We start from the raw sequence: 24,017 nt of genomic DNA on the forward strand, positions 1-24,017 counted from the left end.
TGTCAATAAAATGCATTTAAGCCACCAGAAAGCATAAAAATGCTCAAAATAATTTTGATAGTGCTTTATCATTTACCTGTTCATAGTTTTTTAGTTGAAAAGTGCTAGAAAGTTATTTTAATTTGAATGTGAAAAATGATCTCCTAGAAGAAAACTCAGGTGAAAAAGTGAATAGCATATGGCCCTGAATCTCTGTAGAGAAATACCTCCCAGGGCTGGAACCCACTAGAGCGATTTTTTGAGCGTTTGGGGAGCGATTTGAATCGCTAGCGCTTTCCCTAAACGCTCTGCCAATGTAAATAAATGTAACAAATTCCACAGTAGCGATTGCGATTAGCAAAGTCGCAACCGCAGGACATGCAGCATTTTGAAAGCGTTTGCGCTTCAATGTAATGTACTGAAGTGCTGGCAAATCGCTCATGAATCGCTACACATAGGGATTTGAGTGCGATTGCAAACTGTAAATAAAATTATGATACATTGAAAGGACCAATCAGAATTAAAATCGCTAATCGTAAATCGCAACACAATCGCTGGCAAAAAGCTTACCTTTTTAAAATTGCTCCCAAAAGCGGCGGAAAACGCTCATGAAATCGCTTACAAATCGCTTATTAAAAATGCTAGCGATTGTACTAGCGATTTGCAATTTGTAGTGGGTTCCAGGCCTCAGTGAATATCTGTGAGAATCTGAATTATAATACATGGGGTTCGATTCAGTAAACGGTGCTAACCCAGTTAGCACGCCTAAAGGCTTTGGGCGTGCTAACTAGGGTGCTAAGTAGTTAGCACATACAAACTACTTACCACCATAGTTAGCACATGCAAACTTAGCACCGTAGTTAGCACATGCAAACTACTTAGCACCGTAGTTAGCACATGTAAACTACTACTTAGCACCGTGCTAACTAGGGTGATAAGCTGCGTGGTTAGATACCCCTGGTCTTGCTAATTATGATCTTGTAAAAGGTAGAATATTTGGAAATTTAAATTCAATCTGAGCTCTATATTTTCACGTGACAATCATTATATTATTGTTCACAATACCTCTCATCTTCCACAGTGATAATTGATGCTGAAGCTACTGTTGGAAAATTTAGTAGGCGCACTGCTACACTGCATATTCTGTCACATGTTCCTTTTCTTTGTTTAAGAAACACTGATTTTTGTAAAAAAAACTACGGTGCTAAGTAGTTTACATGTGCTAACTACGGTGCTAAGTAGTTTGCATGTGCTAACTACTTAGCACGTGCAAAGCATGTTAGCACATGCAAAGTGGCTTTTCACTGGCGTGCTAACACTTAGCACCCTTTTCTGAATCAAGCCCATAGGGTGCAATATTGCATTCTATCCACTAGAGACCTTCGCCTGGATGGCCTGTACCGAGCAACGGATCTGCCTGTGTATGTTACAGTTACATTGTGCTGTAGTTACAATGGACAAGATACAATCCTGAAACACACAATCTGATGTTGGTTTCCTTTGCTCATTTAACTGTGTGCTGTAAAAGAGTTCCATTCATCAATACAAGTTCTATTCCTGGGTGTTTTCCTCAGTGGTTTGGGATTGAGCTCTGAGTTATGGTAAGAAGACACAGTGCTGATATGAGTTCGCAGAAGGGACTTGGGAACTTGAACACAGCACTACGCATACTGTGAATAATGAAGCAATCCTGATACGCACAGAAAGATGCTTTTTTCCTTGACTGATTTTATGGTGCGTTGTAAAGACTTTTATTATTTTTCTTTTTTTATTACTGCTTCAAGCAATGTTTCAGAGTATTTATGCAGCACTGCTGCTGTTACACATACACACATTTCCTTGTATAGAAGACATACACAGTTGAATGCTTACACATTGAGGACTGCACAGTGCTTACTGGAGGAATCTCAAAACATGGATATTATGATCATTCCTATTATTTATTGTATTTATAAAGCGACAACATATTACGCAGCCCTGGTCAATAAATAGGGATACATTCAATGTTAATATGGGGTGCCTGACAGAAAGGGAGATCCTACCAAAAGGTACTCTCTGCAGGGGACCAGAGGATCGGTTTGTCCAGGGACGGGCACAGGGTGGCTGCAAGGGGCTGGTAGAAGCCCCAGGTAAGAAAAACTCTTTTTGGGGGAATCAGTTTAGGTTTCCTAAAAAAAGGTTCTTTTTGAAGGCTTGCTTGATGGTGTTAAAGGAAGGGGCAAGTCTGAGAGGGGGTGGGAGGGAGTTTCATAGGGTGGAGGCAGCTCTTAAAGGGAGCCTTAACTGAGAGGGATATGGATGTTTCATGTTAGATCAACAGGACTGCCAGGCAACTGGTATTGCTTCTTTGGCTGCAGTAGTGGCTGAATCACACACCTGAAACAAGCATGCAGCTAATCCAGTCTGACTTCAGTCAGAGCACCTGATCTGCATGCTTGCTCAGGGGCTGTGGCTAAAAGTATTAGGGACACAGGATCAGCAGGAGAGTCAGGCAACTGGTATTACTTTACAAGGTAAAATCCATATCCTTCTCAGTTTAGGTTCCCTTTAAAAAGTCTTGCCGGCGCGCACATGGGAGTGAGAAATGTGCGGGGTGGTCAATCAGAGGTCATTAGAGAAGCGGAGGGGGGCGGATACAGGGCCGGGCCGAGGCAGAGGCTAAAGAGGCTCCAGCCTCAGGGCGCAGTGTCGGAGGGGGCGCACAATTCATTCAGTTGTCATTCTCAATTGTGTTTGAAGCAGAAAGAAATAAGAAAAGGGCATACATAGCAGTGAATGCAAGCTAGATAGCTAGAGATTAAGGTGGGGGGCCCTGGGGCGCCTCTTAGTCTAATAAGAATCAGTGGGTGACGGCTGGGGTGGGAGGGATGGAGGGGCGCAATTTGCTGTCTCAGCCTTGGGTGCTGAAGGACCTTGTCCTGGCTCTGGGCGGATATTTACCCATCTGATTTTCCCTGTGACTGTTGTCCACAATCAGACATGGAGGTGGTCTGTCCGTGTCCCCCGCCTGGAAGGCAGTTTCAGCGGGACACCTGAAACAAGCATGCAGCTAATCCAGTCTGACTTCAGTCAGAGCCAGGGCCGGGCCGAGGCATAGGCTGGAGAGGCTCCAGCCTCAGGGCGCAGTGTAGGAGGGGGCGCAGAATTCATTCAGCTGTCATTCCTAATTGTGTTTGAAGCAGAAAGAAATAAGAAAAGGGGATACATGGCAGTGACTGCAAGCCAGATAACTAGATATTAAGGTGTTGGGGAGGTTGTGGGCCCTGTGGCGCCTCTTAGTCTAATAGCAATCAGTGTTTGATGGCTCGGGTGGCAGGGAAGGAGGGGCGCACTTTGGTGTCTCAGCCTTGGGTGCTGGAGGACCTTGTCCCGGCTCTGGTCAGAGCACTTGATCTGCATGCTTGTTGAGGGGCTGTGGCTAAAAGTATTAGAGACATAGGATCAGCAGGAGAGTCAGGAAACTGGTATTATTGTAAAAGAAAAATCCATATCCTTCTCAGTTTAGGTTCCCTTTAAAAGGTGACTGCAGAGCCATACCTCCTAACTTTTTTTTTTTTCCAGAAAAAGAACCCTTTTAAAGTGAACCAAGCACTATTTTTAGCACCCCCGGGCATCTCAATAGCACATAAAAATGCATTCCAATAAGGTGGCTTATTATTACAAATAACTTCAATTTTACCTCAATTATATTGCACACATTAGCAGACAGCAAACAAAAGCTTTCATCAGCAGTGGGGCGGAGTGACAGGACACAGTACTTCAAAGAGTTTAGAGAAGTCACAGATGCTATATTCACACCTTCCACTGGATAAATAAGGGCAGCTAGAAGGGGAGAGGGGACATGCCAGCTCCTATAGCTATTAGAAACCAGGAAAAAAAAAAGTGGTGCTTGGTTCCCTTTAAGCGTAAAGATATTTGGACAAAAGACAAGCCCCTCCCTATCCCCAGTTACATCTTCATCACACCTGCACTTGCACCTTGCTAGCAGCAGGACTGTTGAAAAAAGGGAGGGGGGGATTCCATCTCCTGCCTGTTGGGTACGGGTCTAAAGTTCCCATGATCCCCAGCAATGACTGTTAGCTGCAGATACTAAGATTCTTAATGGTCCTGTCCATGCTCTGGCTTCTGGCCATCGTTGGACAATATAAGAAGTAACTTACACCCCTTGTCTTCTGTGTTTTTGGAAACTACTGTTTATGCATACAAGACATAATGGATGAGCAAAAATATACTGTGTTTCCCTGAAAATAAGACAGGATTGGCGTCAAATAAGACAAAATTGGCATCAAGTCCTGGGGCTGGCTACTGCACAAGATTGCACGCAGGCATCTTCTGCTTGGGAGGCGGAGCTCCGCCCCGCCTTCAGTCTCCGAGCGGTGATCACCGCTCGGGAGACTGTTAGACTTTTACTAAGTACAGAGCTGCGATCTGCAGCAGCGCTGTACTGGGGACAGCCGTGTGACACGACTGTCCCCCTGGCACACAGGAGAGCGATTTGCTCTCATAGGCTGAAGCCTATGACAGCCAATCGCATCATAGGCTGGCTGGGGGGAGGGAGGGTTTTCAGGTTAAACAAAATAAATAAATAGTAAATTTTATTAAAAAAAATAATAATAATAACATAAATATTTATGCAACAAAAAATAAACAATTGGGGCGATCAGACCCCACCGAAAAGGGGGGGGGGGGGAGGGGTGGAATCACTTGTGTGCTGTGCTGTGCTGTGCGGCCCTGCAGCTTGGCCTTAAAGCTGCAGTGGCCAATTTAGTGAAAATTGGCCTGGTCTTTAGGGGTGTTTAACACTGCGGTCCTCAAGAGGTTAAAGTCAAACACTGCCAGAGGCTCCTAATCCACAAAGGTCCATACAAATATCCAACAAGACCTCAGCGCTGCAGCAATAAACTCAATCTGAGGTTCCTCCACTCAGAATATCTGTTTCATGTAGCCACCTAGCACACAACGCTTACAGGTGGACAAATAATGTGGTATCAGATGCTATATCCATGTGTAAAGTATTTATTGTACGCATAAAGACATTCTCGAGCACAGCAAACTCACATTGTGGGTCCTTGCAAACAGGGCCTTATTGCATCACTTCATATATAATCAATGCACACGAAGTGCTAGTTCAGTGTAACAACTTGCCCACTCTCCAACCCGACTGGTTTCATCCTTGTGCCATCGTCAGGGGTAATCTAAGGTGGGCTGAAACCGGTCGAGTTGAAGAGTGGACACGTTTTTACACTGAGACTGCCCTAGCACTTTACGTGCATTAATTATCTGTAAAGTTATATAGGGTCCTGTTTGCCAGGACCCACAATGTAGGTTTGCTGTGTTTATGAATGTGCATACTTTTCCTGGAGTCCTTCTTTAACCAACCAGCCATATTGCAGAGAGGTGGCTACATTCACTCCCCGCATACAGAACATCTCCAGTAATAATTCAGTATCACTGAAAACACAATAGTTAGTCTGTTGGCTCATTACTGCAGAAATAAAACGCATTGTTCTGAAAAGCCTCAATCCATATTTTTTATAGTCCTAAAACTAGCAAAAAAGTTGATTGTTATGATTCCAGGCATAAAATCATTTAGCCAAATCACCGCTGAAACGTAAACACCTCATTTAAATCATCATCCCGGCGGTCTTTGCCGTATGTGCCGTTTGCAACGTCTGCGCGTAAAGTTTAGTGAAACCCATCACCCATAAATCACGGCACCATCTCCACTCATGCATCATGCATATGATCTGTGCGGCGCCCCAGTCCAGACAGCAGTAATGAATGCAGAACGCCGTGGCTCCAGTCAGCACTAAGCGAACGCAGAACAATGGTCGCACTCTCCTGAGCAGGTTCAGCCCCAGAGAGACCCAACATATAATAAGAGATTTAAAAACCCTGAGGAAAGTTCCATTACCCCGCCACCTCCTCCCCTCCCTCCCGCAGCCGTACACAACTTAATTGCTTCGTCGCATGTACCAAACTCAGCTGAGGCGCTGCTTTCTCCGCAGGCTGCCAGTGTTCACCACGTAATGAAGTCCCGCTATGGGTGACGGTGCAAGTCATTAATCAACACTTCTGATAACAGTTTAATAGAGTCGTGTTCATCTCCTGTGCTCATTATTCATAGCGAGATGAGAGGTACAAGTACGGTTGTTGTTTTTTTTTCCTCCTCCTTCTCCTTTCTGGAGCCGTAGTGTTGCTGAGGGACTCTTGTGCAATTACATGGGTGTCCATGGAACTGTTTCTATGTCGCACACAAGCAGGGTTCCGCCAGTTCCTTTTGATTAACGATGAAAAACTGCTTATGCCCAGTTACTCCTCCGGTTCCCTTGTGGAAATATTAGGATGGCGGAGGAACGGATTGATTTGACGACATTGTATAGCCTACAGAATTCCCCTGAGGATGTCGTTCGTGTCACACGGGCAATTGCCTCACCAAGAACACACTAAAAGCCGGGAAGCACCCAAATACAGCTACACGCAAACAGAGCGCTGGAAATAGCTGCTAGAATATCTGTAAAATTACAGATATTAAGCAATTCCAAAAGTAAATTTGACTGATATTCTACTAATACTAAACCTAACCCCTAATGTCACGAGCCCTCCCCCCACCGATGCCTAATACTAACCCTGCCATCAATGACTAACCCTAACTGACTATGCTATAGATGCCTAACAATAACCGACCCCCACCAATGCCTAATCCTAAACGACCCTGCCACTGATGCCTTAGGCCTCGTTCACATCTGCTGCGCTGAAAAACGTGTTAAAGCGCAGGGTAAAAAACGCATGCGCTTGTGCGCGCTTTCGTCCGCATTTCTGTGCGTTGCGCTGCGCTTCTTTAAAGCACGTTTTGCTTGTTGTACCAGCAACAGTTGTCAATAAAACTTTGTTTTTGTATGTAAATGTATTTTTTTCTCCAATTAGGGGTAAAAAACGCATGCGCTTCTATGCGCTTGTACGCGCTTCTATGCGCTAAAAAAGCGGACCCATTCACTTGCATTGCTGTGCGCTTTCCAGCTCAACGCACAGAAATGCCTGCAACACTACGTTTCTGTAACGCTGCTCAGCGCAGCGCATAGATGTGAACCAGCTACATTTGGTTACATGGAAAAATCAATACCTTGCTGAACGCACAGGGCAGTGCGCTGTGAAAAGCGCACAGAAACGGCCCTGATGTGAACGAGGCCTTACCCTAACTGACCCCCTCCCCATAAATACTTAACCCTAAACCACAGTCCTACCAATTTCTCCCCATAATCGACTTCCCCGCTGATGCCTAACCATGACCAACCCTGCACCCATGCATAATTCCAACCAAATCCCATATACAGTATCTCTCCCTCCCACCCCCGAATTTCCCTGGCGCCACTGCGCTATCTATGCTGCTATAAATGTCACATATCACACACCCATAGGCTACCGTGTTCATTATGACTATAAAGGGAAAATTAGGCACTGAGGCGCCTGATAAAATAGAAGGTGCCAGGGCTGCCTGCTTTACAAACTGCGTTTTTGAACCAGCTAGGGGTCACCCAAACTTCCATGGCACCTCCGACACCCATATCTCCCATTTCACCCAAATACAGCTATGATTAGGTAATGGGCTCTAAAGATATTGCTTTTTTGCTTGTTATAGAATGACACGGACTTATAGTAATGTGTCTCACGTCAAGGAACTCCTGATGTGACCAGAGCCTGTGGATGGTCATGTAATATTTATTGTACCGGTGTTGGAAGTGAGGCATGAGAGTAATGACAAACACACACCCCTTACAGCCACCGCCCACCAGCATCAAAACAAACATGGACGTTTTGAATAAAAATTCAAAATGGAAAAGAGCCCAGGTCATAACCACTAAGACTAGAAAAATTAGGGATTAAACTCTGGATCTCTCAAAAAAATGAGTACACCTCTCACATTTTCTACATATAAAGAAACTGAGGGTAAAGGTGCTGGGCTGGCCAAGCATATCTCCAGATCTAAACCAGGACAGTTTATAGATTAAATTGCCCCCAGGGCAAGGGTGTAAAAATTGTGCCCCCCTGTGGACTCGGGAATCCTTACTCTTTAGGGACAGTCACAAAGGCACAGGTCACAAGTAGATCTACCTACTTACTAGTGACCAGCCGCTTATACAGGAGGAAGCAGGGACCAGGAAAACACAAAAGAAAGCCGACTCCTCTATGGGCACTGACAGCCTACAGGACGCGGTGGTGACGTGATGATGACTTGACGTCTGTCGCAGGCAGCCCAGGAGGAGTCAAAGAATGTTATCGCCCTGGTAATATTGTTTCTTCTTCCATTTGGCTGCACCGCGCGTCACTAGCTCCCTAACTGTTATGTCCTTCTGCCTACGCCCCCCCCCTTCTTCTACTTGCTGGTCTGCGCCCAGGGCGGTCACCCTGCCCGTACTGCCCAAGAAACGGCCCTGCCTTTTAGTTATCTGATATAGCCCTAGTAACATTTTTACTACCCAATATTGAATAACTCCTTTTCAAGTTTTCTAGATCATACAGGCCCTCTCCACTGTTCTCCAAACCTAGCACCTAAAATGGGGCGCAGAGTAAATGAAGGGCGGGGTTTACATCTGCTCCCTCAGACACACATCTCCTAAAATAGAATTGCAGACGCTCATTGTGCTAAATGCCCATATGCTGCAGCACATCTTCCAGTTATTACGTGTGAACGGGAAAGATGCAGAAATCTGTTACTCTCCATTGATCTCTTGTAATGTGATTTTTTTTCTACGCATCGTGTCTTTTGTTTAGCTTTAAAAAAAAAACAACATGAAGATTTGAAAAGAGGTGCTTCTGTTGCTCTCCTCCTGTTTCCTTCCTTGTTCTCCAGATTAAAACCCCTCATCTGAACTCAGGGCGCGTCTCCTGCTTTCCTGCTAACCTCTCGCTGAATTTCAGTCCTAATTAAAGCAATTAGGGCCTTCATCTCCAGGCTTGCCAATAACAATGAGGAGGAGATGGCAGGCACAAGACTGATTAAAACGGGTGCTGTGAGATCAGTGGACCGTGCGCTGAGGACAAGATTAAAGCGAAAGAGGAGTATTATCGGCTCGGGGTAGGATGGCGGATCTTCCCTGTGGCCTCTGCCTCTTGCACAGTCTTCTGAGGGAACCTCGGGAGCGCTAGACAGATGCCATTGGCTGGGGTCACGCAGGCAGTTCATCCAAACATATGAAGGAAGAAGTGCTGCAAGGATGTTGAGGCTGAAGCGTTTTTACAGCTCAATATTAATAAAGCATGCTTGGAAATATTAGGGCTTGACTCTTGCCAAGTCTTCTGTGTTGGATTTAGATAGCACAAGGAATGGTGGAAACCTCTGTGCATCTTTCAGTGTCTGCTGTCACAGGTGTTATGAAGGGCGAGGAGGGAGGAGAGATTTCCATGGCAACTCACACAGCAATTATTATTATTTTTATTTATATAGCGCCCACATACAAGTTAAAGACACTGTACAGTCATGACATCCAGTAATACAAATACATACAAAGTTAATGTGTAGATTGAGATATCACTAAAATTAATACATGTTCATATAGTAAATTACTGCAAAATAAGAAACACTAGGAGGAGACCCCTGCCCTTGAGAGCTTACAATCTAGAGGGTAGTGGGGTGGAAACAATAGGTAATGACACACAGGGGTTTGTGGATGAGGCAGTGAGCTTCCAATGCTACCTATAGCATCTTATAGGCTTGTCTGAAAAGGTGTGTTTTCAGAGTACGATTGACGGACAGGCTGTGGGAGAGAGTTCCAAAGGAGAGGGGTCCTGGATGAGAAGTCCTGGATGCGAGAGTGAGAGAAGGAGACCAAGCTAGAGGGAGAAAAGGGTCTCCTGGGAGGAGCGAAGGTTCCGGGTGGGGAAGTATCTGGAGATTAATGAGAAAATGTATGGAGGTGACGGCTAGTGTAGAGCTTTGTATGATAGCGTGATACGTTTAAACTGAAACCTTTGGGTAATTGGTAACCAATGGAGAGAAAGGCAGAGTGGGCCTGTAATAAATATGGTTTCATTTCCCAGAGTGAGAATGGTTTAGAATGTCTCTCAGGTTTTTTTTTTTAGGTATCTCTATTGGAAAAACTACCCTCATATCATATAACCTATTATTTCAATTATTTTACGTAAAAATGTTTTTATTAGGCTTTTAAATAACGATAACGACAGGATATTTAAAGGGAGTTCTCACTTTCTCCTGCTGGATTCCTCCTCAGTATACCGGTAACAGCAAGTTCAAAATAAAAGGGTGTGCTGACCACTAGGTGTCACTCAAGTCAGATGCTTCGAAGGCCTATGCCTAGAAACAGCCTTGCATGGTACTCTGAAACTGTGATTTTGGTAATATTTTGAGATTGAGATTTTGAGTTTCATGTTAATCTGTATGCTGCCAGGTACATATGGTTTTACTGTAGCTATAAAGATAAAGGACTTTACCTGGCCAGAATAGGTGAAAAGTAAAGAGCTACCCATCCATACCTGTCAGAAATCTTTCTCCTGTGTGCATGGGAAGCCTTCATTGCTCTAATATTCAGTGGCTGAATAGTGTACTATTGACATGGGAGACCAGGGTTCAAATCCTGGCTAGGGTCAGTACCTATTCAGTAAGGAGTTCAAGGCAAGACTCCCTAACACTGCAGGGTGGCCTCCTGAGCGCGTCCCAGTGGCTTGAGCGCTTTGAGTACGACTGGAGAAAAGCGCTATATAAATGTTCAGATTATTATTAATAGACCCCCTGTTGTAATATAGGCATGCACCTATTGGCTGTGTTGTAGGGTTCACAGGACCTTTGCACTGCTGGGCCCGGGGCCGGATTTACCATAAAGCACTGTAGGCACGTGCCTACAGGCGGCTGATGATGGAAAGGCGGCTCACTCCCAGAGTGACTCTCTCCCTCCTTCCTTGATGAGAGTGTAACTGAGAGGTTACTCGCCAAGCTCTTGGCATCCCACTGATTAGATCTCCCTTCAGTCAGGGGCACCTCTGTCTCTCACTGCCTAATACTTGGGGGCAATTCTAGCTACTTAATATTAAGGGTATCTCTGGCTATCTAATGCTAGAGAAGTAAGGGAGAAGTGACAGCCTGGCCGGCCAACACATTGCAGTGCAGTTTGGTGGGGCTGTAGGCTCATGGAGGGCAAAGTCTAAGGTGCCAGGACATTTGTGCCTATAGGCTCCTGTAAGGTAATGCCAGGCCTGGCTGGGCCCCTATGACAGGCACACACTGTGTACATATATGCATGGACTTCTGCTGAAGGGGGCCTTGTTCTTCTGAGTTGTGTTATCGCCTGCTGATACTTCTGTATATCGGTAACATTATTCTTTCCTCCCTCAGCTATTCCTCTTGGAATTATTGTGGTACGAGGAGACTGTGACCTGGAGACTTGCCGCATGTATATTGACCGCCTACAGGAGGTGAGCCACATCTATCTATTCAATGATACCTACTTGGTGAAGCAGTAGTAGGATTTTTCTTTGTTATGTGGTCTATGACTCCCAAAAGAAATTTGCCACAACTTAAAGAGAAACTTTAACCCAGGATTGAACTCCATTCCAATTATTGGCCGATACCCCCTTTCCCTTGAGAAATCGTTACTTTTTCTCATATAGATCATCGGGAATGGTCTGCGGGGCTGATATTGTATTGAAACCTCTCCCAAAGTGTGATATCAAGGCCACGGCCCTGGCAGTTTCCTGTCTGTCAACCTTGTTGCATTGTGGGAGATAATGGTCGTTTCCAAATGTCAAGCAATATCTCTCTCTCTGCATAGTACTCTCAGTAACGAACATTCCGCAGAACTGCACCTGGCAGGGCTATTTCCGCCAGAGTCCAAGGGAAAGTTGCTAGTGCGAATGCGCGCAGTGGTGGCAAGCGCTGACAAGAAGACTTTCAGGGGTGCCAGAACTGTATCCCCTCTACTAAGGAGGATGGGGTGAGCCTCTTTAGGATCCAGAGGATTCCCCCTCCCGAGGTAAGTAATCCCCGGGGCACTTTTTCTCTTTCAGGATCACTTTAAAGTGACTGTGTGCTAGACATGAGCAATATGTATACGGAGTATATAATAATAAATTATGTTATCTGAAGAGACAACTACTTGTAAGTAGAACTTGTAGCAACAGACTGTGTGAGGGAGCGCACATGAACAAAGGCTCTCCTGTGTTCTAATGCCTAAAGCCACATTACCAAGTGGCCAGTTGCCTTGCAAGTCCACAGAGGTAGATTCCACTAGTATCTATGGGAACCACCAGTGATAAAACTTAGCTCTTTATTTGAAAATCATTAAAGTTACATTCAGTTAAATTGGCCGCAGCCAATTTTTAACTGAATGTCATTTTAATGATTTTCAAATAAAGAGCTAAGTTTTGTGACTGGTGGTGCCCGTCTCTGTGAACGTGTAGCAACAGCTGCTCTTGGAAACCTTTGATGAGGTGTTTCTCAGTGGCCTAGCAATAGGGGATGCAGAGGTAGCGACCGCATCGGGACCCTTGGGTCAAAGGGGCCCCGAGGGGCCCTCCCTCAAGCACAGTTTTAGCTCTCTAGTGGCCCTGTGCTGGTAATAATCACTTCTATAGATGCTTTAAATAGTAGTAATCATTAACAAACAGTTTCCCATCCCCTTCTTGCACCTCTGACACTGTGGTTGCCATTAACAGGTTTTGGTGCGCTGTATCAATTGTTATGCATAGAGTGCTTGGGGGCCTAATGTAAAACTTGCACTAGGGCCCACAGTCTCTTAGCTACGCCACTGGTGTTTGTGAAGTGTGCTAGATTCCTGACTCCCTCACTAAGCTATTCCGATTGGTCAATTGTCACTAAATCTTGTCATGTGATGTTGGTGGCAGGATTAGTGGGCACCAGCCTTGTAATGGTTGGACAAGGAGAGCAGATTAGTGAGGGAAAACTGAAGCCATGAACAGTAAGGTGCCCATAAACTTATAGGGCCTGATTCACAAAGCGGTGCTAACAGTTAGCACGCTGGTGAAAAGCCCTTTATCACGCCTAAACTCAGTTTAGGCATGATAAGTTTAGGTGTGATAAGTTTAGGTGTGATAAGTTTAGGCATGATAAGTTTAGGTGTGATAAGTTTAGGCATGATAAGTTTAAGCACCCACTGGGTTAGCACCGCAGTGCACAGCTGATCAAAAGTTTTGCGCTAGCAAAGTCTGGTGCACTTCGCATAGAGTTTAATGGCGCTGCTTTGCGTGCGGGACTTTGCACGCTATCTACACTTATCTAAACTTAGCATGCCTAAACTTATCACACCTAAACTTATCACACCTAAACTTATCACACCTAAACTGGCTTTTCACCAGCGTGGTGCAATGGTTATCACGCCTAAAGTCTCTAACTGGGTTAGCACCGCTTTGTGAATCGAGCCCATAGGGTGCATCACATGTGGCCAGAAGGTCGATCCCTCTCAGATTAAATCTGATCAGAGATGCATTGAATCCTGCCTCACACTAGGTATGTATGTTTTAAAGATTTCAGTATGAAATCTATTAAAAATCTTTCAAATTGCAGCATTGCACTGTGCATTGGCAGTGCACTGCTATGGGCTGTTACTCTACCGCAGCTCCCAACCCTCAGTTGATATCTCCCATCTGGGGCGATCGACCGCTTTGACTGATTTTTGGGGAAAAACATCAAACTCATTATCAATCAAGCACAGTGGGGCCTCGATTTGTAGCAGTGATCGAATCTGCTGGGAATCATTGGGAAAAATCGATAAGACATATGTTCCAGCCGGCGCGACTCCCCCGGTCTCCGCTGTCTTCTTCTCCGCGCTTGGCTCCGAGTCCGGCAGGCTTCACTGTACTTCCTGTCCCGGCAGTAGAGCGCCTCTACTGTTTAAACTTCCCCCGGACAGGAAGTTCAGTGAAGCCTGCCGGACTCGGAGCCCAGCGTGGAGAAGAAGACAGCGGAGACCGGGGGAGTCGCGTCGACCGGATCAGGTAATGTATGCGGGGGGGGGGGGAGGGGGGTGGTGCAGGGCGGCGACAGCGGCAGCTTCACAGATGGTGAATCGATTTCATGCTGAAATCAATTCACAATCTGTTTGCAGTAAAGGCAGCCATACGATCCCTCTCTGATCAGATTCAATCAGAGAGGGATCTATCTGTTGGTCGATCTGATGGCAAATCGACCAGTGTATGGCCACCTTTAGAATGGTGTGAAACTCATCATTTCTTATTTGCTCTAAGATATTAATAACACCATAAAATCTACTAACACAAACAGATTTTTGGAGCAGAACAGCATTCAGTTAAACAAAGCACTTGCTTTTTCAGTGGAAAGCTTCTTGCTTCAGTGATAACATTATCTTTTGTTTACATTCCTTTTTAGATACATTTGGTAAACATTAGCAAAGCACCGAAAATTATCTCTCTCTGCTTGTAATACGTGTGTAGCTGAGAAGTGATCACTAGATAGTTTTTAATATATAAATTCAGCAGCTATGCAATAAAATACAATGGCAGCTTTCAGAGCAGATAAACTGTACTTTGGGACCTTGCAATTTGTAAGCAGACAATATTACTTGTGCATAAAAACAAATACGGTAACTGTCTGGGTAAAGTAGGAAAACACATTTTTATTGAATGTTATGTCAGAGTTTTATCCCACTTTAATGTCAAATTGACATTTGTTCTTCATTAGGATCTTCATTCTGTGACACCCTACAGAGATCACTGCCAGGTATGTCAGATATGACAGATTACGCTTGTCACTAGCTGAAGTCGTGCATACTTTGTGTGTCATTGCTGATATTGAGGGAAAACATGCTGTCAGTTTTAATTCTGCATCCATTTGCCATAAACCATATAGTTAGAGTTAATTATGCAGGATACAGCTTCATTCACTGTGGCCCCTATTTTGTTACTTGGTTGGTGCTGTTAAATCTATTGATTTATTATTTATACAGGGATAACATCTGTATATAGTACAAAGTGGGAAGCATAGATACATGAGACCTTCAAAACTTAGAACATACAGCAATACAAATAATTACATAGTTGATGTGTGGTTTGAGACATCACCAATACTGATATATATTCATGTGATAAATTACAGCAGAAGAAACACTAGGAGGAGGTCCCTGCCCTTGCAAACTTACAATCTGGGGGGTAGTGGGTTGGAAGGAGACATGGGGGTTAGCGGATGAGGCAGTGAATCTCTAATGCTACCTATAGCAAATTATAGGCTCGTTTGAAGGTTGCCAGGCATGATGGATAGGCTGGGGGAGAGCATTTCAATGGAGAGGTGATTCTCGTGAGAAGTCCTGGATGCAGGAGTGAGAGGAGCTAGAGGACAAAAGGGTCTCCTGGGAGAAGCAAAGGTTCTGGGTGGGATGGTATCTGGAGATTAATGAGGAAATGTATGGCGGTCACAGCTTATGTACAGCTTTGAATCATAGGGTGAGGAGTTTAAACAGGATCCTTTGGGTAATAGGTAGCCAGTGGAGAGATCAGCAAAGAGGGGCTGCATCAAAGGAGCCGGGGGCAGAGGTGGATGAGGCGGGCAGCAGAGTTCAGTAGGAACTGGAGAGGTGCCAGTCTGATTTTTGGCAGCATAAGTGCAGGCATTTTGTGCCATTGAGTTACTATAATTATAATGCATCTATTTATATAGAGCAGACATTTTCTTTCAAGAAAACACTTAACAATACTCGTCACTAAGGACTCCATATGTTGTACTGCCATTTGATGCCATTCACTGTCTCACTGACTGAATTGGGCAGCCCGCAACAAAGGCAGCTTCTAACTCTCAGACTGTACCTTAACCATTTATGCCTCCAGGACGTATGTACCTACGTCCAGGAGGCCACGTGCGCGTGCTCGTGCGTGTTCGCGCACTCCCGGCTGCGGATTCGGGTAGCCCAGGAATCAATGTATTGGGCTATGGTGCCCGATCACTGATTCCTCTCCCCCGCTGAAAAAGCGACAGCTTCTCTCTGAAGCTACGCTTTTTCTGAAGCTATGTCACTCTAAGCGTACATTGTACGCTTAGAGTGACGTCATGTAAACAAACTCAAGATTGCCATCTTGTGGCCAAAAAGTAAAACTACAAGTAAAAGTAAAAAAACATTACAATACACAAATATTTCCCCAAATAAAACACTATTTATATCCCACCCTCCCAAAAATGCCCACATAAAATGTTTAATAAAAAAAACAAAAACATTACTATAAAAAAAAAACAACACATAAATATTTACCTAAGGGTCTAAACTTTTTAAATATCTATGTAAAGATGAAATATTTCTCTCTACTTTTTTTTTTATAAGCTTGTAAATAGTGATGGATGCAAAACGGGAAAAATGCTCTTTTATTTCCAAATAAAATATTGTCGCCATACATTGTGATAGGGACATAATTTAAATGGTGAAATAACCGGGACATATGGGCAAATACAATACGTGGGTTTTAATTGTGGAGGCATGTTTTATTTTAAAACTATAATGGCCGAAAACTGACAAATAATGAAGCTTTTCATTTTTTTTTTTCTTATTCTTACTGTTAAAATGAATTTACAGTAAGGTAGCTCTTAGCAAAATGTACCCCCCAAAGAAAGCCTAATTGGTGGCGGAAAAAACAAGATATAGATCAGTTCATTGTGATAAGTAGTGATAAAGTTATAGGCTAATGAATGGGAGGTGAACATTGCTCGGATGCATAAAGTGAAAACGACTAAAGGCTGAACTGGTTAATGTCCGACAATGGGGTTGATTCACCAACTGTCGGTAAAATTGCTGTGCACAATGAGCACATGGCATTTGTTATTAGTAACATAGCGCAACTATGCAGGCAATGTGCTATGTAGGTAATGTGCTACTTGCTCAATGCACATTATAGAAGCAACGCACATGTTAGCTACATAGTGTGAGTTGCACAACATGCAGGGCTGGATGTACCATAAGGCACTGTAGGCACGTGCTTACAGGCGCCTGATGATGGAAAGGCGGCTCACTTCCCTCCCCAAGTGCCTCCCTCCCTCCTTCCCTATGCAGAGTCCTGATGAGAGTGTAAATCAGAGGTTACTCACCCTGCTCTCGGAATTCGACTAACGAGATCTACCTTCAGTCAGGGCCACCTCTAGCTACTTAGTATTAAGTAGCCAGAAGTACCTGCAATATTAAGGGGCACCTGTAGCTACCTATGACTGGCCAGGGAAGTAAGGAAGAAGTGACAGGTGGGACAGCCAGCATACTTGCGGTGCATTTTGGTGGGGGTTTGTAGGTTCATGGAGGGCAAAGTCTAAGGTGCCAGGAAACTATGTGCACCCTCTGCTTTGGCTCAGGTTAACTAGTTTACCTGAGTTTGACAGTTTGGTTACTTGTCATTTTATGCCCTAACATAGAGCTGTACAGAATCTATTTTCATTTTTGTTGTTTATGGTAATCCACCTCATTTAAGCCCTACATGTGAACAAAATGGCCACACCCTTGCATTGTGTATAGCAGAGGATTGCTAACTGTACTAAAGTTTATGCCTTGTGGTGTTGTGCAGGAGGACAGTCCATTGCCACGCTTGCTGTCTGCACAGAGGCTTAACCCTCGATGGTGCTTCCTAGATGGTAAGTTTACTGGGTGAATATGATGCTTCTAAACTGAACAATTTCTACAGAAAAACAAAAATCTGATGAGCTTGCATTGTTGTGTCCACATTTGTTATGGGTGGGGGGAGTCATGGTGGCTGCAGGCGGTCCACCTGGTTGTTTGTAGTCTTGTTTGAAGTTTCAACTAACCAGCATGCCCGAGGGATAACGGGGACCTCTTTTGGGGGCCTTCTGAGGGTGCTGGCAGGCTTTTAAATACTAACCGAGGCTCCAGCGATGTCTGGCAGTCTCCCTCTATCTCCCTGTGGGCTCTGAGCGGCTTCTGGCATCTGTGTATGGAAGCCGGAGTGTCACATGACCCCGATGCGGGTCAGCTGACACTACCGACTTCTGTGCATTGGGGAAGCCGGAAAGCTGGTCAGAGCCTGCGGGGAGATAGAGGGAGACTGCCAAACATCGCTGGTGCCTCGGTAAGTATTTCAGGGGGGAGGCTTGTGCTGTTTTGGCCGGTTGCTCAATCAACCAGCAAGAACATGTACTGGGGACTTTGCTGTAAATGAAAATAAGAATGAGACACTTTTCTTTGCTACTAATGTTCTATCAATTATCCGTACTACTGATACAATTCATTATATCATGTTCATATCATAGTTTTTTTTTTCACTTCAGTGTCACTCTAACTGTGCTCCCCAAGGCCCCTGTGGACAAAGCTGGTTATTTCGGTGCACGGCGCCGAGGCTGGGCGCCGTGATAGCACTAGTGCTATGATGCGCATCCCGCATAAGATTCATTTGGGGATATGGTGATTCCCTAACCCCGAATTACATCTCCCTCTAAGTTGTACAATACGTACGCCCCTGCGGAGTCTTGGGCAAAGTAGCATCTCACCTGTCCCTCACGTTACTTAACCTCCTCCTTGCCCGGTTATCCCGAGCTCAGCTTGGGGTAACCTGCGCAGGAGGATTTCTCAAGCCCCGCTGGGCCGATTTGCATAATTTATTTTTTTTAACATGCAGCTAACACTTTGCTAGCTGTTTGTAACATACGATCGCCGATACCCGCCGCACCGCCCCCCCCCCCCCCTCCAGACCCCTTGCGCAGCCTGGCCAATCAGTGCCAGGCAGCGCTGAGGGGTGGATCGGGATTCCCTCTGACGTCCATGACGCTGGTGACGTCATCCCGCCCCATCGCCATGGCGACCGGGGAAGCCCAGCAGGAAACCCCTTTCTGAACGGGATTTCCTGCTTACTCTGATCGCCGGAGGTGATCGGAGTTGGTGGGGGGATGCCGCTGCTCAGCGGGTATCATGTAGCGAGCCACATGATTTAAAAAAAAAAAAATTTTTAAAAGTGCTGCGCTGCCCCCTTGCCGCAGGAATTGGAACGGCAAGGGGGTTAAAGAGACACTGAACCAAAAAAAAAAAAAAAAGATAGGGACTGTAATCACATTCTTCTCCATATGTTCTGGGTAGAAACATTTTTTTTTTTTTTGCTGAATTATTTGTTTAGAGATGACAGACTGATTCATCTAATGATAAGAAAGTAAAGTTAAATATGTACAAGGACCATCCCTGCTGACATGTGCACCGTTTTCTCACACAGCTACCTCTGCTGACCAGTTTTATCGTATAGACAGATCTCAGGTAAGTAAGCTCTGTTTCACCTGATGTGACGTGGCATGAGGAGATAAACAAATGTGCATATAGTACCAATCCTATGTAGAGCTGGGCTGTGTTGCTTTTCTATTTTTTTTTATTGTAAGTGTCAACAAACCTGTGCTTTATATTAGTGCAGTAGAGCTGTAGCTCCACTCAAAACTAATTAAAGGGCAATACCAAGTAGCGTAACAAAAGGGGCTGCAAGGGATGCAGCCGCGGGGGAGCAATGCCCCCCTACCCTCACCTTGGGCTCCTCCATCAGCGCTCTCCCCTCAGCATTAATGGGCAGCAGCTGCGGCATGGAAAAGGGAACACGAACTTACTTCTGCGTTCCACATGCCGTAGGTTCTTCTCTGTGTCACCGCCCGACGGCACTACTTCCTGTTTATCAGGAAGTAGCGTCAGGTGCTGATACAGAGATCAGACCTCTGGTGTGTGGAACACAAAGAGGTATGTCTGCATGTGCTGGCCATTAATAATGCTGAAGGGAGAGCGCTGACGGGGGTTCCCGAGGTGAAAGGGGGGGGGGAGTTGGCCCCCCCTCCCTGCCGCTGTGTTTAGGCATTGCTCCCCCCTCATGCGCTGCACCCCAAGGCCCCTGGCTATACTGAGGGCACCCATGTCTGGCTATACTGGGGGAACCCATGCCTGGCTGTACTGGGGGCACCCATGCCTGGCTGTACTGGGGGCACCCATGCCTGGCTATACTGGGGGCACCCATGCCTGGCTATACTGGGGGCACCCATGCCTGGCTATACTGGGGGCACCTATGCCTGGCTATACTGGGGCACCTATGCCTGGCTATACTGGGGCACCTATGCCTGGTTATACTAGGGGCACACATGCCTGGCTATACTGGGGGTACCTATAACTAGCTATACCGATGACACCTATACCTGGCTATACTGGGGGAACCTATACCTAGCTATAGTGAGGGCACCTATACCTAGCTATACTGGGGGTGGGCACCTATACCTGGCTATCTATACTGGGAGCACCTATACCTGGCTAGCTGTACTGGGAGCACCTATACCTGGGGTGGAAGGTAGGGGGACCCCACCTAAAGTTTCCAGGGGGGCCCAGTGATTTCTAGTTACGCTCCTGGCCATATCTTCTGTGTGCCTGTGCAAACACTCCTGATAAGATAGGGATTATTAATTCATAGGTCATCATTTCACTGCGTGGGAGCTGATAAAGCAGCAGTAATGTAATGTAAGTGTGATGTTAAACATGGCTCAGACTTCACACTTCCTCCAGCCCGCAAGGTCCCTCGGCGTCCTCCAGATCTCCTCCGTGGTCCCGCTGGTGGCTTTGTTAAGCTGGTGACTTTGGCTGAAGTCTTGAGCTATTGCACCTGCGCGGCCTGTCTGCACACCCGACACTATCTTGCACCAGTCGTTCAGTTCAGGTCAGAACAACGCATGCACAGGAGGCTTACAGAGATGGGCACGTGATAGTATCGGGTGTGTGGGATCCAGCACTGCAATTCTCCCTCCGTCCTCCAGGTGGCGCTGTACCCCTATAGTGAGATTGCCATCTGTCATCATGACGACAAGCGGCGATCTCACCCGAGGAATCCAGAACCTTCGAGGACCAGAAGAAGAATGGCTGCCAGCATCTGGATCCTGGGGAGGCGAGTTGAAATGCCAACTGCGCTGCAGGTAGTGTTGGGCGAACAGTGTTCGCCACTGTTCGGGTTCTGCAAAAACATCACCCTGTTCGGGTGATGTTCGCGTTCGGCCGAACACCTGATGGTGTTCGGCCTTTTAAGTTCGGGTTCGCCCCGAACTTCTAATGGCCGCCGAACAGGGCCGAACAGGGCCCCTGTTCGGCCGAACAGGGCCCTGTTCGGCCGAATACGGCCCCCCTATGGGGTCGCAGGCATAAGGGGGGAGCATGCCCCGATCGCGGGGGGGGTCGGAAATTCCCCCCACCCCCTCCGCTAGCGCTCCCCCCTCTGCCCGCTTCCCCATAACAAAGTTTCAAGAAGTACCTGCTGTGTCCGGTGGTAGTGTGGGTGGCTGGCAGTGGGCGGCACTATGCAGTGACTGAATGAGGAGGAGGAGTCCGGAGAGTGACGCGTTGAGGGAGGCCGGGCAGCGGGCGGTGAACCGCCCGCTGCCCGGCCTCCCTCAACGCGTCACTCTCCGGACTCCTCCTCCTCATTCAGTCACTGCATAGTGCCGCCCACTGCCAGCCACCCACACTACCACCGGACACAGCAAGTACTTCTTGAAACTTTGTTATGGGGAAGCGGGCAGAGGGGGGAGCGCTAGCGGAGGGGGTGGGGGGAATTTCCGACCCCCCCCGCGATCGGGGCATGCTCCCCCCTTATGCCTGCGACCCCATAGGGCCCCCAAAAGCTGGATGTTCGGAAAGTTCGGGGTTCGGCCCGAACATGCCGAACATCTCGGCCATGTTCGGCGAACTTTCCCGAACCCGAACATCCAGGTGTTCGCCCATCACTAGCTGCAGGCTCTGCATAGACCTCCCGGCAGCTACGCCGAGTCAGACTTGGGGTTACCGCCAGGGAGGTTAAAACAGAAAATGCACATTTGCAGTTATCCAGCTTTTAGGTTACCTGATTGAGCAGATGTGATGCATCATGGGATTTTACTCTCACTCACATAAAGCTGAATAATTGCAAATGCCTTCTCTAAGGGAACCTGAAGTGAGAAGTATATGGAGGTAGCCATATTTATTTCCCTTTAAGGCTCCGTTTCCACTACATCCGAATTCGTATTGCGAATTTCCACATCAACCCTGAACCAATGCATGTCAATGGAGTTGTTTCCATTGAATGCGAATTTTCGTAAGTGACACGATGTAAAAAATTATGGATTGCATGCTGAAGATTTCTGCACCCGCATCAGTTTTCCATCTAATGATTGTTAGACGTATATGAAGATATGCAATAAAATTTGCATAACCACGTGAAAATTAATATAGGGGAAAACCGTATGTGAAATGTAATATCCTAGTGGAAATAGAGCCTAAGCAATACCAGTTGACTGGCAGCCCTGCTGGTCTATTTGGCTGCAGTAGCCTCTGAATAAAGGGGCCCATACACTGGTCGATTTCAGCCATCGATCGATCTGATGGAATTGATCGATCATCGATTCTATCAAATCTATCGTTCGATTTGCGGTTGATTGATTTCTATCTGACAGGATGGAAAATCTAGGTCGATCTGCTGCTGGCAGCAGATGCAGATAGATGGTCTATAGAGATGCATTGGATCTAATGGTCCAATTAGGCATTTAAATCGATTTCCAATAGATTTCATTCTGAAATCTATTGGTAATCTGTTCCTAGTGTGTGGCACACATCAGATAGATTTCTGTCAGATTCGACTTGACAGGCATCTGACAGAATTTATCTGATGATTTTTTGTTTTTTTTCTAGAAAAGAAAATAGTTGCAAATTTCTAAGTGTATGGCCACCTTAACACCAGAAACAAGTATGCAGCTAAGCATTTCAGATCTGACAGTAATGTCAGAAACACCAAATATACTGCATGCTTGTTCAGTGGCTATGGCAAAAAGTATTTGAGGCAGAGGATCAGCAGGATAGCCAGGCAACTGGTATTGCTTAAAGCGGATCCGAGATGAAAAACGAACTATAACAAGTAACTTTTCTGGATCCATCTGAAAATGGCGCCTGCGAATAATGGCGCACGGTGTTGCCGCTAATCCGTTTATCGCTTATCGCTATTTAACGTTAAAGCCTTATTGTTATTTAACAGTAAAGCCTTATTGTTATTTAACGGTAAAGCCTTATCATTATTTAGCGTTAACACACAGAACCCTCTCTGTACCTATCCCTAATCCCTAAACCCCCCCTGGTGGTGCCTAACCCTAACCACCTCCCTGGTGGTGCCTAACCCTATCACCCCCCTGGTGGTGCCTAACCCTAACCACCCTCTGGTGGTGCCGAACCCTAAGACACCCCCTGGTGGTGCCTAACTCTAAGACCCCTCCGGTTGGTGCCTAACCCTAAGACCCCCCCGGTGGTGCCTAACCCTAAGACCCCCCTGGTGGTGCCTAATCCTAACCAACTCCCAGCGTTAACACACAGAACCCTCTCTGTACCTATCCCTAAACCCCCCCCTGGTGGTGCCTAACCCTAACCACCCCCCTGGTGGTGCCTAACCCTAACCACCCCCTGGTGGTGCCTAACGCTAACCAGCCCCCCAGTGGTGCCTAACCATAACCTTGCCAGTGTTACATTAAATCCATTCACCGTTTTGCAGTTAAATACCGTCTGCAGTTTGGCTTATGTAGGGCGCTATTGATAAATAACGTTACTGTGGGCAATAACGTCTGCTGTTTGGCAAATGAACAGCACTATTGATAAATAACGTTAGTGTGTGCCACTATTGATAAATAACGTTAGTGTGTGCTGTTTTTCTTCTTTTTCCTCTCTGCGCCATTATTATGCAGTACTAACGATAAATAGCGATATGCGTATCTTTTTAATGTGGCGCCATTTTTATGCATAGACGCTGTGCGCCATTATTCACTGATCCGAACTTGTCTATATATCTTATCTAAAGTTTAGATTACACAGCAAATCTAGCTGCAAACAGCTTCAACATTTTTTGATTATTTATTCCTGTGATACAGTGAGGGCAGCCATGTTCTGTTTGTCACAGGCCTCAGCCTGCCTGTGTGTAATGTGACAAATTCAGTCCCTTCTCCTCTTCCCTCCTCCCCTCTGCCTCTGAAATCTCTGGCTAGTAACCTCCTCCTCCTCCTCCTGCTCAGTCTGAGCTCCCATAAGCCCTTGCTACAGTGCCAAGGCTCATTGAAAAGC

The 24,017-nt window shown here is 46.1% G+C and overlaps 1 protein-coding gene across 19 annotated transcripts in view; it reads left to right on the plus strand.

Annotated features, from left to right (window-relative positions):
- The window catches only part of DGKI (diacylglycerol kinase iota), a 599,247-nt gene that overhangs the window by 429,866 nt on the left and 145,364 nt on the right, over positions 1 to 24,017 (plus strand). For all 19 annotated transcript variants that reach the window (XM_068277868.1, XM_068277875.1, XM_068277871.1 and 16 more), the window contains 4 exons: positions 11,327 to 11,406; positions 14,648 to 14,686; positions 17,497 to 17,563; positions 19,147 to 19,187. In XM_068277868.1, the coding sequence (XP_068133969.1) occupies positions 11,327 to 11,406; positions 14,648 to 14,686; positions 17,497 to 17,563; positions 19,147 to 19,187 (227 nt within the window). The remainder of the gene's footprint in view (positions 1 to 11,326; positions 11,407 to 14,647; positions 14,687 to 17,496; positions 17,564 to 19,146; positions 19,188 to 24,017) is intronic.

Source organism: Hyperolius riggenbachi, chromosome 3 (assembly GCF_040937935.1).
Source record: "Hyperolius riggenbachi isolate aHypRig1 chromosome 3, aHypRig1.pri, whole genome shotgun sequence".
Lineage (NCBI taxonomy): Eukaryota > Metazoa > Chordata > Amphibia > Anura > Hyperoliidae > Hyperolius > Hyperolius riggenbachi.